This window comes from Pristiophorus japonicus, chromosome X (assembly GCF_044704955.1).
Source record: "Pristiophorus japonicus isolate sPriJap1 chromosome X, sPriJap1.hap1, whole genome shotgun sequence".
Lineage (NCBI taxonomy): Eukaryota > Metazoa > Chordata > Chondrichthyes > Pristiophoridae > Pristiophorus > Pristiophorus japonicus.
Window position 1 is genome coordinate 39697157 of NC_092010.1, and position 15293 is coordinate 39712449.

General features: G+C 53.6%; 1 protein-coding gene across 1 annotated transcript in view; it reads left to right on the plus strand.

Annotated features, from left to right (window-relative positions):
- The first annotated feature begins 3308 nt into the window (after positions 1–3308).
- myg1 (myg1 exonuclease) overlaps positions 3309–15293 on the plus strand; it is a 39489-nt gene continuing 27504 nt past the window's right edge. The window contains exon 1 of the mRNA XM_070869415.1: positions 3309–3450. Within this exon, the coding sequence (XP_070725516.1) occupies positions 3316–3450 (135 nt within the window). The 5' untranslated portion in view covers positions 3309–3315. The remainder of the gene's footprint in view (positions 3451–15293) is intronic.

The window sequence follows — 15293 nt, forward strand, 5'->3', positions numbered from 1 at the left end:
CTAATCTGTCACCATTCAGATAATAGTCTGTCTCTCTGTTTTTACCACCAAAGTGGATAACCTCACATTTATCCACATTATACTTCATCTGCCATGCATTTGCCCACTCACCTAACCTATCCAAGTCGCTCTGTAGCCTCATAGCATCCTCCTCGCAGCTCACACTGCCACCCAACTTAGTGTCATCCGCAAATTTGGAGATATTACATTTAATCCCCTCGTCTAAATCATTAATGTACAGTGTAAACAGCTGGGGCCCCAGCACAGAACCTTGCGGTACCCCACTAGTCACTGCCTGCCATTCTGAAAAGTCCCCATTTACTCCTACTCTTTGCTTCCTGTCTGCCAACCAGTTCTCAATCCATGTCAGCACACTACCCCCAATCCCATGTGCTTTAACTTTGCACATTAATCGCTTGTGTGGGACCATTCTGGTCAATCTCCCTCTGCACCGTCTCTAAGGCCTTCACACCCTCCCTAAAGTGCGGGGCCCAGAATTGACACAATACTCCAGTTGATGCTGAACGTGTGTTTGATACAGGTCCATCGTAACGTCCTTGTGTTTGTGCTCTGTGTCTCGATGAATGCAGGATCCCGTAAGCTTTTTAAACCGATTTCTCAACCTGCCCAGCCACCTTCAACGATCTGTGCACACACACCCCCTCCCCCCAGGTCTCTCTGTTCATGCACCCCCTTTAGCCGGCCTCCCACATTCTGCCCGACATAAACTAGAGGTCATTCAAAACTCGGCTGCCCCCGTGTCCTAACTCGCACCCAGTCCCACTCACCCATCACCCCCTGTGCTCACTGCCCCGTGTCCTAACTCGCACCGAGTCCCGCTCACCCATCACCCCCCGTGCTCGCTGCCCCCGTGTCCTAACTCACACCCAGTCCCACTCACCCATCAACCCCTGTGCTCACTGACCTCGTGTCCTAACTCACACCCAGTCCCGCTCACCCATCACCCCCTGTGCTCACTGACCCGTGTCCTAACTCACACCCAGTCCCACTCACCCATCACCCCCTGTGCTCACTGACCCGTGTCCTAACTCGCACCCAGTCCCACTCACCCATCACCCCCTGTGCTCGCTGACCCCGTGTCCTAATTCACACCGAGTCCCTCTCACCCATCACCCCCTGTGCTCGCTGACCCCGTGTCCAAACTCGCACCGAGTCCCACTCACCCATCACCCCCTGTGCTCGCTGACCCCGTGTCCTAACTCGCACCGAGTCCCACTCACCCATCACCCCCTGTGCTCGCTGACCCCGTGTCCTAACTCGCACTGAGTCCCGCTCACCCATCACCCCCTGTGCTCGCTGACCCCGTGTCCTAACTCGCACCGAGTCCCACTCACCCATCACCCCCTGTGCTCAGTGACCAACATTGGCTCCCGGTTAAGCAACGTCTCGATTTCAAAATTCACATCCTTGTTTACAAATCCCTCCATAGCCTCCTCGCCCCTCCCTATCTCTGTAACCTCCTGCAGCCCCTCCCTATCTCTGTAACCTCCAGCCCCTACACCCCTCCCTATCTGTGTAACCTCCAGTCCCTACACCCCTCCCTATCTCTGCAACCTCCTCCAGCCCCTACACCCCTCCCTATCTCTGTAACCTCCAGCCCCTACACCCCTCCCTATCTCTGTAACCTCCAGCCCCTACACCCCTCCCTATCTCTGTAACCCCCTCCAGCCCCTACACCCCTCCCTATCTCTGTAACCTCCAGCCCCACAACCCCCCCGAGATCTCTGCGCTCCTCTAATTCTGCCCTCCTGACCATCCCTGATTATAATCGCTCCACCATCGGTGGCCGTGCCTTCTGTTGCCTGGGCCCCAAGCTCTGGAACTCCCTCCCTAAACCTCCCCGCCTCTCTCTCCTCCTTCAAGACGCTCCTTAAAACCCACCTCCGTGACCGAGCTTTTGGTCACCTGCCCCTAATGTCTCCTTGTGTGGCTCAGTATCAAATTTATCTCTTTTGTCTTATAATCCTCCTGTGAAGCGCCGTGGGACATTTTACTCCGTTAAAGGCGCCATTTAAATAGGTGATTGTTGTTTCATGTTAGAATTGCAGCCTTTAGTTTATTTTGCCTCTCCCTCGTTCTTCCTACCAAAATATATCACTTTACACGTATCTGTGTTAAATTTCACCGACCACATGCCTGCCCTTTCACCAGCCGGTCTCTGCCCCCTCGAGGCCTGTCTATCACTCCCCTCCTCACTGTTCACTACACTTCCAAGTTTTGCACATTTTGAAATTGTTCCCTGTGCATCCTTCTTAGACGGTCCCTCGAATCGAGGATGAGTTCACAGATGTTTTGATGAAGGACCCAATATTCCAGATCCTGAACTACATCCTGAAGGGTGGAAGATGCCTGTGGGTGGATTGTTTTAACGTGGGGTGACTGTTGCACACCAGCCACCACACGGGGCTTGACAGATCGAGGTCTTGGTCCAGGGGCAAGGGTTAACCAGGACGACTGGAGACCAGCTCTGCTGCATGGACCCAGTGCGCCCACACACATCGCACAGTGTGGGCTGGGCCCGTGCTGCCCCTGGGCCCTGTAACTATCGTCTCTCCCGGGCCCCGATCACGTCACTCTGCAGTCTCTCGCCGCTCCTGCTGTATCTGCCCACGCGCCAATCACCGACCGGGACCTTGATGACGTCACTCCACGCTGTACCTTGCCGCGTGGTACGCTGCCCAGGGCCACCGCTCCTGTTACGCAGTACTCCAGGTGTGGCCTCACCAATACCCTGTATAACTGGAGCAAGACTTCCCTGCTTTTATACTCCATCCCCTTTGCAATAAAGGCCAAGATACCATTGGCCTTCCTGATCACTTGCTGTACCTGCATACTAACCTTTTGTGTTTCATGTACAAGTAACCCCCAGGTCCCGCTGTACTGCAGCACTTTGCAATCTTTCTCCATTTAAATAATAACTTGCTTTTCTATTATATAACAAGAAAAGCATTCCCTCCCCTCCCTGAAACTTATTTAAATGCACTTTTCAGTGACCTCTTGGTCCTCAATTCATATATTTTTTTAAAAGAGGCTTGCAAATGAGTTTATTTTAATTAAGAAAGGATCTTGATCCTCGAGAATGGTGGAGCAGGCTCGAGGGGGGCAATGGCCTGCTGCACCAAGAGTTTCTGTTGTGTAGCCACATCAGCTCAAGGAGCATTGTTGGTTTGGCGCCAGCACTAAAGATGGCGGCGCCCAGCGGCTGCGGCGTGGCTGCGCGGCTTGCCAGGAGCAAAGATGGCGCGGCCGGAAAGGGTCCGGGCGGAGCCCGCGGGCCGCCGGCGTGGGTTCCGGATGTGGAAGCCGGCTCTTTGTTTCCGCCGCTGCTCCGTCCTCATGGCGCGGCCCCGCATCGGCACCCACGACGGCACCTTCCACTGCGACGAGGCGCTGGCCTGCTTCCTGCTGCGGCAGCTGCCCGAGTACCAGGTAAAGGCCGGCGTTCCCCCCCAGGATTGGGAGTCTCTGGGGTTCCCCCCAGGATTGGGACTAGGGGTTCCCCCAGGGATTGGGTCTCTGGGGTTCCCCCCCCGGATTGGGAGTCTCTGGGGTTCCCCCCAGGATTGGGAGTCTCTGGGGTCCCCCCCAGGGATTAGGAGTCTCTGGGGTCCCCCCAGGGATTGGGACTTGGGGTTCCCCCAGGGATTGGGAGTCTCTGGGGTTCCCCCCAGGGATTGGGAGTCTCTGGGGTCCCCCCCAGGGGTTGGGAGTCTCTGGGGTTCCCCCCAGGGGTTGGGAGTCTCTGGGGTCCCCCCCAGGATTGGGAGTCTCTGGGGTCCCCCCAGGGATTGGGAGTCTCTGGGGTCCCCCCCAGGATTGGGAGTCTCTGGGGTTCCCCCCAGGGATTGGGAGTCTCTGGGGTCCCCCCCAGGGATTAGGAGTCTCTGGGGTTCCCCCCAGGGGTTGGGAGTCTCTGGGGTCCCCCCCAGGATTGGGAGTCTCTGGGGTCCCCCCAGGGATTGGGAGTCTCTGGGGTCCCCCCCAGGATTGGGAGTCTCTGGGGTTCCCCCCCAGGATTGGGAGTCTCTGGGGTTCCCCCCAGGGATTGGGAGTCTCTGGGGTCCCCCCAGGGATTGGGAGTCTCTGGGGTTCCCCCCCAGGATTGGGAGTCTCTGGGGTTTCCCCCAGGATTGGGACTTGGGGTTCCCGGGGTTCCCCCCAGGGATTGGGAGTCTCTGGGGTTTCCCCAGGGATTGGGACTTGGTGTCTCTGGGGTTCCCCCCAGGGGTTGGGACTTGGGGTTCCCCCCAGGGATTGGGAGTCTCTGGGGTTCCCCCCAGGGATTGGGACTTGGTGTCTCTGGGTTCCCCCCAGGGAGTGGGAGTCTCTGGGGTTCCCCCCAGGGATTGGGACTAGGGGTTCCCCCAGGGATTGGGTCTCTGGGGTTCCCCCCAGGGATTGGGAGTCTCTGGGGTTCCCCCCAGGATTGGGACTTGGGGTTCCCCCCAGGGGTTGGGAGTCTCTGGGGTCCCCCCCAGGGATTGGGAGTCTCTGGGGTTCCCCCCAGGATTGGGACTTGGGGTTCCCCCCAGGGGTTGGGAGTCTCTGGGGTCCCCCCCAGGGATTGGGAGTCTCTGGGGTCCCCCCCTGGGATTGGGAGTCTCTGGGGTTTCCCCCAGGATTGAGACTTGGGGTTCCCGGGGTTCCCCCCAGGGATTGGGAGTCTCTGGGGTTTCCCCAGGGATTGGGACTTGGTGTCTCTGGGGTTCCCCCCAGGGGTTGGGACTTGGGGTTCCCCCCAGGTATTGGGAGTCTCTGGGTTCCCCCCAGGGAGTGGGACTTGGGGTTCCCCCAGGGATTGGGAGTCTCTGGGGTTCCCCCCAGGGATTGGGAGTCTCTGGGGTTCCCCCCCAGGATTGGGAGTCTCTGGGGTTCCCCCCAGGATTTGGACTTGGGGTTCCCCCCAGGGATTGGGACTTGGTGTCTCTGGGTTCCCCCCAGGGATTGGGACTTGGTGTCTCTGGGGTTCCCCCAGGGATTGGGACTTGGTGTCTCTGGGTTCCCCCCAGGGATTGGGACTTGGTGTCTCTGGGGTTCCCCCAGGGATTGGGACTTGGTGTCTCTGGGGTTCCCCCCAGGGATTGGGACTTGGTGTTCCCGGGGTTCCCCCCAGGGATTGGGACTTGGGGTTCCCCCCCAGGAATGGGAGTCTCTGGGGTTCCCCCCAGGGATTGGGACTTGGTGTCTCTGGGGTTCCCCCCAGGGGTTGGGACTTGGGGTTCCCCCCAGGGATTGGGAGTCTCTGGGTTCCCCCCAGGGAGTGGGACTTGGGGTTCCCCCAGGGATTGGGAGTCTCTGGGGTTCCCCCCAGGGATTGGGAGTCTCTGGGGTTCCCCCCCAGGATTGGGAGTCTCTGGGGTTCCCCCCAGGATTTGGACTTGGGGTTCCCCCCAGGGATTGGGACTTGGTGTCTCTGGGGTTCCCCCAGGGATTGGGACTTGGTGTCTCTGGGTTCCCCCCAGGGATTGGGACTTGGTGTCTCTGGGTTCCCCCCAGGGATTGGGACTTGGTGTCTCTGGGGTTCCCCCAGGGATTGGGACTTGGTGTCTCTGGGGTTCCCCCCAGGGATTGGGACTTGGTGTTCCCGGGGTTCCCCCCAGGGATTGGGACTTGGGGTTCCCCCCCAGGAATGGGAGTCTCTGGGGTTCCCCCCAGGGAGTGGGACTTGGGGTTCCCCCCAGGGAGTGGGAGTCTGGGGTTCCCCCCAGGGAGTGGGACTTGGGGTTCCCCCCAGGGATTGGGACTCGGTGTTCCCGGCGTTCCCCCCAGGAATGGGAGTCTTTGGGTTCCCCCCAGGGATTGGGAGTCTCTGGGGTTCCCCCCAGGGATTGGGAGTCTCTGGGTTCCCCCCAGGGATTGGGACTTGGTGTTCCCGGGGTTCCCCCCAGGGATTGGGACTTGGGGTTCCCCCCCAGGAATGGGAGTCTCTGGGGTTCTCCCCAGGGAGTGGGACTTGGGGTTCCCCCCAGGGAGTGGGAGTCTGGGGTTCCCCCCAGGGAGTGGGACTTGGGGTTCCCCCCAGGGATTGGGACTTGGTGTTCCCGGGGTTCCCCCCAGGGATTGGGACTTGGGGTTCCCCCCCAGGAATGGGAGTCTCTGGGGTTCCCCCCAGGGAGTGGGACTTGGGGTTCCCCCCAGGGATTGGGACTCGGTGTTCCCGGCGTTCCCCCCAGGGATTGGGAGTCTCTGGGGTTCCCCCCAGGGAGTGGGACTTGGGGTTCCCCCCAGGGATTGGGACTCGGTGTTCCCGGCGTTCCCCCCAGGGATTGGGAGTCTCTGGGGTTCCCCCCAGGGAGTGGGACTTGGGGTTCCCCCCAGGGATTGGGAGTCTCTGAGGTTCCCCCCCAGGAATGGGAGTCTCTGGGGTTCCCCCCAGGGGTTGGGACTTGGGGTCCCCCCCAGGAATGGGAGTCTCTGGGGTTCCCCCCAGGGGTTGGGAGTCTCTGGGGTCCCCCCCAGGAATGGGAGTCTCTGGGGTTCCCCCCCAGGAATGGGAGTCTCTGGGGTTCCCCCCCAGGAATGGGAGTCTCTGGGGTTCCCCCCAGGGATTGGGACTTGGGGTTCCCCCCAGGGATTGGGAGTCTCTGGGGTTCCCCCCAGGGATTGGGACTTGGGGTCCCCCCCAGGAATGGGAGTCTCTGGGGTTCCCCCCAGGGATTGGGACTTGGGGTTCCCCCCAGGATTGGGAGTCTCTGGGGTTCCCCCCAGGGGTTGGGAGTCTCTTGGGTTCCCCCCAGGGGTTGGGACTTGGGGTTCCCCCCAGGGATTGGGAGTCTCTTGGGTTCCCCCCAGGGGTTGGGACTTGGGGTTCCCCCCAGGGATTGGGAGTCTCTGGGGTTCCCCCCAGGGGTTGGGACTTGGGGTTCCCCCAGGGGTTGGGAGTCTCTGGGGTTCCCCCCAGGGATTGGGAGTCTCTGGGGTTCCCCCCAGGGATTGGGACTTGGGGTTCCCCCCAGGGATTGGGAGTCTCTGGGGTTCCCCCCAGGGGTTGGGAGTCTCTGGGGTTCCCCCCAGGGATTGGGACTTGGGGTTCCCCCAGTGATTGGGAGTCTCTGGGGTTCCCCCAGGAATTGGGAGTCTCTGGGGTCCCACCAGGGATTGGGACTTGGTGTCTCTGGGATTCCCCCCAGGGATTGGGAGTCTCTGCGGTTCCCCCAGGGATTGGGACTTGGTGTCTCTGGATTCCCCCCAGGGATTGGGAGTCTCTGGGGTTCCCGCCAGGGATTGGGACTTGGGGTTCCCCCAGGGATTGGGAGTCTCTGGGGTTCCCGCCAGGGATTGGGACTTGGGGTTCCCCCAGGGATTGGGAGTCTCTGGGGTTCCCCCCAGGTGTTGGGACTTGGTGTCTCTGGGATTCTCCCCAGGGATTGGGAGTCTCTGCGGTTCCCCCAGGGATTGGGATTTTGTGTTCCTGGGGTTCCCCCCAGGGATTGGGACTTGGTGTCTCTGGGGTTCCCCCCAGGGATTGGGAGTCTCTGGGGTTCCCCCCAGGTGTTGGGACTTGGTGTCTCTGGGATTCTCCCCAGGGATTGGGAGTCTCTGCGGTTCCCCCAGGGATTGGGACTTTGTGTTCCTGGGGTTCCCCCCAGGGATTGGGACTTGGTGTCTCTGGGGTTCCCCCCAGGGATTGGGAGTCTCTGGGGTTCCCCCCAGGGATTGGGATTTGGTGTCTCTGGGGTTCCCCCCAGGGGTTGGGAGTCTCTGGGGTTCCCCCCAGGGGTTGATAGTCTCTGGGGTTCCCCCAGGGGTTGGGAGTCTCTGGGGTTCCCCCAGGGATTGGGACTTGGTGTCTCTGGGATTCCCCCCAGGGATTGGGAGTCTCTGGGGTTCCCCCAGGGATTGGGACTTGGTGTCTCTGGGATTCCCCCCAGGGATTGGGAGTCTCTGCGGTTCCCCCAGGGATTGGGACTTGGTGTCTCTGGGGTTCCCCCCAGGGATTGGGACTTGGTATCTCTGGGTTCCCCCCAGGGATTGGGAGTCTCTGGGGTTCCCCCCAGGGATTGGGACTTGGGGTTCCCCCAGGGATTGGGAGTCTCTGGGGTTCCCCCCAGGGATTGGGACTTGGTGTCTCTGGGATTCCCCCCAGGGATTTGGACTTGGTGTCTCTGGGGTTTCCCCCAGGGATTGGGAGTCTCTGGGGTTCCCCCCAGGGATTGGGACTTGGTGTCGCTGGGGTTCCCCCCAGGGATTGGGAGTCTCTGGGGTTCCCCCCAGGGGTTGGGACTTGGTGTCTCTAGGGTTCCCCCCAGGGATTTGGAGTCTCTGGGGTTCCCCCCAGGGGTTGGGACTTGGTGTCTCTGGGTTCCCCCCAGGGATTGGGAGTCTGGGGTTCCCCCCAGGGATTGGGACTTGGTGTCTCTGGGGTTCCCCCCAGGGATTGGGAGTCTCTGGGGTTCCCCCCAGGGGTTGGGACTTGGTGTCTCTGGGGTTCCCCCCAGGGATTGGGAGTCTGGGGTTCCCCCCAGGGGTTGGGACTTGGTGTCTCTGGGTTCCCCCCAGGGATTGGGACTTGGTGTCTCTGGGGTTCCCCCCAGGGGTTGGGAGTCCCTGGGGTTTCCCCCAGGATTTGGGACTTGGTGTTCCCGGGGTTCCCCCCAGGGATTGGGAGTCTCTGGGGTTCCCCCCAGGATTTGGGACTTGGTGTTCCCGGGGTTCCCCCAGGAATGGGAGTCTCTGGGGTTCCCCCCAGGGATTGGGACTTGGGGTTCCCCCCAGGATTTGGGACTTGGTGTTCCCGGGGTTCCCCCCAGGGATTGGGACTTGGTGTCTCTGGGGTTCCCCCAGGGGTTGGGACTTGGTGTCTCTGGGGTTCCCCCCACGGATTGGGACTCTCTGGGGTTCCCCAAAGGGATTGGGACTTGGTGTCTCTGGGTTCCCCCCAGGGATTGGGAGTCTCTGGGGTTCACTTCAGGAACTGGTACTCACCTGCCCACCCACACCCCTCGTGTCTCTGGTGTTCACCCCAGGACTTGATGCGTGGTGTCTCTGTACAGAGTCACTGTTCATTCAGGGTAAGGGTCACTCACTAACTGTACAGAGTCACTGTTTATTCAGGGTAAGGGTCACTCACTGTAACTGTACAGAGTCACTGTTTATTCAGGGTAAGGGTCACTCACTAACTGTACAGAGTCACTGTTTATTCAGGGTAAGGGTCACTCACTAACTGTACAGAGTCACTGTTTATTCAGGGTAAGGGTCACTCACTAACTGTACAGAGTCACTGTTTATTCAGGGTAAGGGTCACTCACTAACTGTACAGAGTCACTGTTTATTTAGGGTAAGGGTCACTCACTAACTGTACAGAGTCACTGTTTATTCAAGGTAAGGGTCACTCACTGTAACTGTACAGAGTCACTGTTTATTCAGGGTAAGGGTCACTCACTAACTGTACAGAGTCACTGTTTATTCAGGGTAAGGGTCACTCACTGTAACTGTACAGAGTCACTGTTTATTCAGGGTAAGGGTCACTCACTCACTGTACAGAGTCACTGTTTATTCAGGGTAAGGGTCACTCACTAACTACAGAGTCACTGTTTATTCAGGGTAAGGGTCACTCACTGTAACTGTACAGAGTCACTGTTTATTCAGGGTAAGGGTCACTCACTGTAACTGTACAGAGTCACTGTTTATTCAGGGTGAGGGTCACTCACTGTAACTGTACAGTCACTGTTTATTCAGGGTAAGGGTCACTCACTAACTGTACAGAGTCACTGTTTATTCAGGGTAAGGGTCACTCACTAACTGTACAGAGTCACTGTTTATTCAGGGTAAGGGTCACTCACTAACTACAGAGTCACTGTTTATTCAGGGTAAGGGTCACTCACTGTAACTGCACAGAGTCACTGTTTATTCAGGGTAAGGGTCACTCACTGTGTAACTGTACAGAGTCACTGTTTATTCAGGGTAAGGGTCACTCACTGTGTAACTGTACAGAGTCACTGTTTATTCAGGGTGAGGGTCACTCACTGTAACTGTACAGTCACTGTTTATTCAGGGCAAGGGTCACTCACTAACTGTACAGAGTCACTGTTTATTCAGGGTAAGGGTCACTCACTAACTGTACAGAGTCACTGTTTATTCAGGGTAAGGGTCACTCACTAACTGTGCAGAGTCACTGTTTATTCAGGGTAAGGGTCACTCACTAACTGTACAGAGTCACTGTTTATTCAGGGTAAGGGTCACTCACTAACTGTACAGAGTCACTGTTTATTCAGGGTAAGGGTCACTCACTGTGTAACTGTACAGAGTCACTGTTTATTCAGGGTAAGGGTCACTCACTGTAACTGTACAGAGTCACTGTTTATTCAGGGAAAGGGTCACTCACTGTAACTGTACAGAGTCACTGTTTATTCAGGGTAAGGGTCACTCACTGTAACTGTACAGAGTCACTGTTTATTCAGGGTAAGGGTCACTCACTGTGTAACTGTACAGAGTCACTGTTTATTCAGGGTAAGGGTCACTCACTGTGTAACTGTACAGAGTCACTGTTTATTCAGGGTGAGGGTCACTCACTGTAACTGTACAGAGTCACTGTTTATTCAGGGTAAGGATCACTCACTAACTGTACAGAGTCACTGTTTATTCAGGGTAAGGGTCACTCACTGTAACTGTACAGAGTCACTGTTTATTCAGGGTAAGGGTCACTCACTGTGTAACTGTACAGAGTCACTGTTTATTCAGGGTAAGGGTCACTCACTGTAACTGTACAGAGTCACTGTTTAATCAGGGTAAGGGTCACTCACTAACTGTACAGAGTCACTGTTTATTCAGGGTAAGGATCACTCACTAACTGTACAGAGTCACTGTTTATTCAGGGTAAGGGTCACTCACTAACTGTCCAGAATCACTGTTTATTCAGGGTAAGGGTCACTCACTAACTGTACAGAGTCACTGTTTATTCAGGGTAAGGGTCACTCACTAACTGTCCAGAGTCACTGTTTATTCAGGGTAAGGGTCACTCACTAACTGTACAGAGTCACTGTTTATTCAGGGTAATGGTCACTCACTGTGTAACTGTACAGAGTCACTGTTTATTCAGGGTAAGGGTCACTCACTAACTGTACAGAGTCACTGTTTATTCAGGGTTAGGGTCACTCACTGTGTAACTACAGAGTTACTGTTTATTCAGGGTAAGGGTCACTCACAGTAACTGTACAGAGTCACTGTTTATTCAGGGTAAGGGTCACTCACTAACTGTACAGAATCACTGTTTATTCAGGGTAAGGGTCACTCACTGTAACTGTGCAGAGTCACTGTTTATTCAGGGTAAGGGTTACTCACTAACTGTACAGAATCACTGTTTATTCAGGGTAAGGATCACTCACTGTGTAACTGTACAGAGTCACTGTTTATTCAGGGTAAGGGTCACTCACTAACTGTACAGAGTCACTGTTTATTCAGGGTAAGGATCACTCACTGTGTAACTGTACAGAGTCACTGTTTATTCAGGGTAAGGGTCACTCACTGTAACTGTACAGAGTCACTGTTTATTCAGGGTAAGGGTCACTCACTGTGTAACTGTACAGAGTCACTGTTTATTCAGGGTAAGGGTCACTCACTGTGTAACTGTACAGAGTCACTGTTTATTCAGGGTGAGGGTCACTCACTGTAACTGTACAGAGTCACTGTTTATTCAGGGTAAGGGTCACTCACTAACTGTACAGAGTCACTGTTTATTCAGGGTAAGGGTCACTCACTAACTACAGAGTCACTGTTTATTCAGGGTAAGGGTCACTCACTGTAACTGTACAGAGTCACTGTTTATTCAGGGTAAGGGTCACTCACTAACTGTACAGAGTCACAGTTTATTCTGGGTAAGGATCACTCACTAACTGTACAGAGTCACTGTTTATTCAGGGTAAGGGTCACTCACTAACTGTCCAGAGTCACTGTTTATTCAGGGTAAGGGTCACTCACTAACTGTACAGAGTCACTGTTTATTCAGGGTAAGGGTCACTCACTAACTGTACAGAGTCACTGTTTATTCAGGGTAAGGGTCACTCACTCACTGTACAGAGTCACTGTTTATTCAGGGTAAGGGTCACTCACTGTGTAACTGTACAGAGTCACTGTTTATTCAGGGTAAGGGTCACTCACTAACTGTACAGAGTCACTGTTTATTCAGGGTTAGGGTCACTCACTGTGTAACTACAGAGTTACTGTTTATTCAGGGTAAGGGTCACTCACAGTAACTGTACAGAGTCACTGTTTATTCAGGGTAAGGGTCACTCACTAACTGTGCAGAGTCACTGTTTATTCAGGGTAAGGGTTACTCACTAACTGTACAGAGTCACTGTTTATTCAGGGTAAGGGTCACTCACTGTAACTGTACAGAGTCACTGTTTATTCAGGGTAAGAGTCACTCACTGTGTAACTGTACAGAGTCACTGTTTATTCAGGGTAAGGATCACTCACTGTAACTGTACAGAGTCACTGTTTATTCAGGGTAAGGGTCACTCACTGTGTAACTGTACAGAGTCACTGTTTATTCAGGGTAAGGATCACTCACTAACTGTACAGAGTCACTGTTTATTCAGGGTAAGGGTCACTCACTAACTGTACAGAGTCACTGTTTATTCAGGGTAAGGGTCACTCACTAACTGTCCAGAATCACTGTTTATTCAGGGTAAGGGTCACTCACTAACTGTGCAGAGTCACTGTTTATTCAGGGTAAGGGTTACTCACTAACTGTACAGAGTCACTGTTTATTCAGGGTAAGGGTCACTCACTGTAACTGTACAGAGTCACTGTTTATTCAGGGTAAGAGTCACTCACTGTGTAACTGTACAGAGTCACTGTTTATTCAGGGTAAGGATTACTCACTAACTGTACAGAGTCACTGTTTATTCAGGGTAAGGGTCACTCACTAACTGTACAGAGTCACTGTTTATTCAGGGTAAGGGTCACTCACTAACTGTCCAGAATCACTGTTTATTCAGGGTAAGGGTCACTCACTAACTGTGCAGAGTCACTGTTTATTCAGGGTAAGGGTTACTCACTAACTGTACAGAGTCACTGTTTATTCAGGGTAAGGGTCACTCACTGTAACTGTACAGAGTCACTGTTTATTCAGGGTAAGGGTCACTCACTGTAACTGTACAGAGTCACTGTTTATTCAGGGTAAGGGTCACTCACTGTAACTGTACAGAGTCACTATTTATTCAGGGTAAGGATCACTCACTAACTGTACAGAGTCACTGTTTATTCAGGGTAAGGGTCACTCACTAACTGTACAGAGTCACTGTTTATTCAGGGTAAGGGTCACTCACTAACTGTCCAGAATCACTGTTTATTCAGGGTAAGGGTCACTCACTAACTGTACAGAGTCACTGTTTATTCAGGGTAAGGGTCACTCACTAACTACAGAGTCACTGTTTATTCAGGGTAAGGGTCACTCACTGTAACTGTACAGAGTCACTGTTTATTCAGGGTAAGGGTCACTCACTAACTGTACAGAGTCACAGTTTATTCTGGGTAAGGATCACTCACTAACTGTACAGAGTCACTGTTTATTCAGGGTAAGGGTCACTCACTAACTGTCCAGAGTCACTGTTTATTCAGGGTAAGGGTCACTCACTAACTGTACAGAGTCACTGTTTATTCAGGGTAAGGGTCACTCACTAACTGTCCAGAGTCACTGTTTATTCAGGGTAAGGGTCACTCACTAACTGTACAGAGTCACTGTTTATTCAGGGTAAGGGTCACTCACTCACTGTACAGAGTCACTGTTTATTCAGGGTAAGGGTCACTCACTGTGTAACTGTACAGAGTCACTGTTTATTCAGGGTAAGGGTCACTCACTAACTGTACAGAGTCACTGTTTATTCAGGGTTAGGGTCACTCACTGTGTAACTACAGAGTTACTGTTTATTCAGGGTAAGGGTCACTCACAGTAACTGTACAGAGTCACTGTTTATTCAGGGTAAGGGTCACTCACTAACTGTGCAGAGTCACTGTTTATTCAGGGTAAGGGTTACTCACTAACTGTACAGAGTCACTGTTTATTCAGGGTAAGGGTCACTCACTGTAACTGTACAGAGTCACTGTTTATTCAGGGTAAGAGTCACTCACTGTGTAACTGTACAGAGTCACTGTTTATTCAGGGTAAGGATCACTCACTGTAACTGTACAGAGTCACTGTTTATTCAGGGTAAGGGTCACTCACTGTGTAACTGTACAGAGTCACTGTTTATTCAGGGTAAGGATCACTCACTAACTGTACAGAGTCACTGTTTATTCAGGGTAAGGGTCACTCACTAACTGTACAGAGTCACTGTTTATTCAGGGTAAGGGTCACTCACTAACTGTCCAGAATCACTGTTTATTCAGGGTAAGGGTCACTCACTAACTGTGCAGAGTCACTGTTTATTCAGGGTAAGGGTTACTCACTAACTGTACAGAGTCACTGTTTATTCAGGGTAAGGGTCACTCACTGTAACTGTACAGAGTCACTGTTTATTCAGGGTAAGAGTCACTCACTGTGTAACTGTACAGAGTCACTGTTTATTCAGGGTAAGGATTACTCACTAACTGTACAGAGTCACTGTTTATTCAGGGTAAGGGTCACTCACTAACTGTACAGAGTCACTGTTTATTCAGGGTAAGGGTCACTCACTAACTGTCCAGAATCACTGTTTATTCAGGGTAAGGGTCACTCACTAACTGTGCAGAGTCACTGTTTATTCAGGGTAAGGGTTACTCACTAACTGTACAGAGTCACTGTTTATTCAGGGTAAGGGTCACTCACTGTAACTGTACAGAGTCACTGTTTATTCAGGGTAAGGGTCACTCACTGTAACTGTACAGAGTCACTGTTTATTCAGGGTAAGGGTCACTCACTGTAACTGTACAGAGTCACTATTTATTCAGGGTAAGGATCACTCACTAACTGTACAGAGTCACTGTTTATTCAGGGTAAGGGTCACTCACTAACTGTACAGAGTCACTGTTTATTCAGGGTAAGGGTCACTCACTAACTGTCCAGAATCACTGTTTATTCAGGGTAAGGGTCACTCACTAACTGTACAGAGTCACTGTTTATTCAGGGTAAGGGTCACTCACTAACTGTCCAGAGTCACTGTTTATTCAGGGTAAGGGTCACTCACTAACTGTACAGAGTCACTGTTTATTCAGGGTAATGGTCACTCACTGTGTAACTGTACAGAGTCACTGTTTATTCAGGGTAAGGGTCACTCACTAACTGTACAGAGTCACTGTTTATTCAGGGTTAGGGTCACTCACTGTGTAACTACAGAGTTACTGTTTATTCAGGG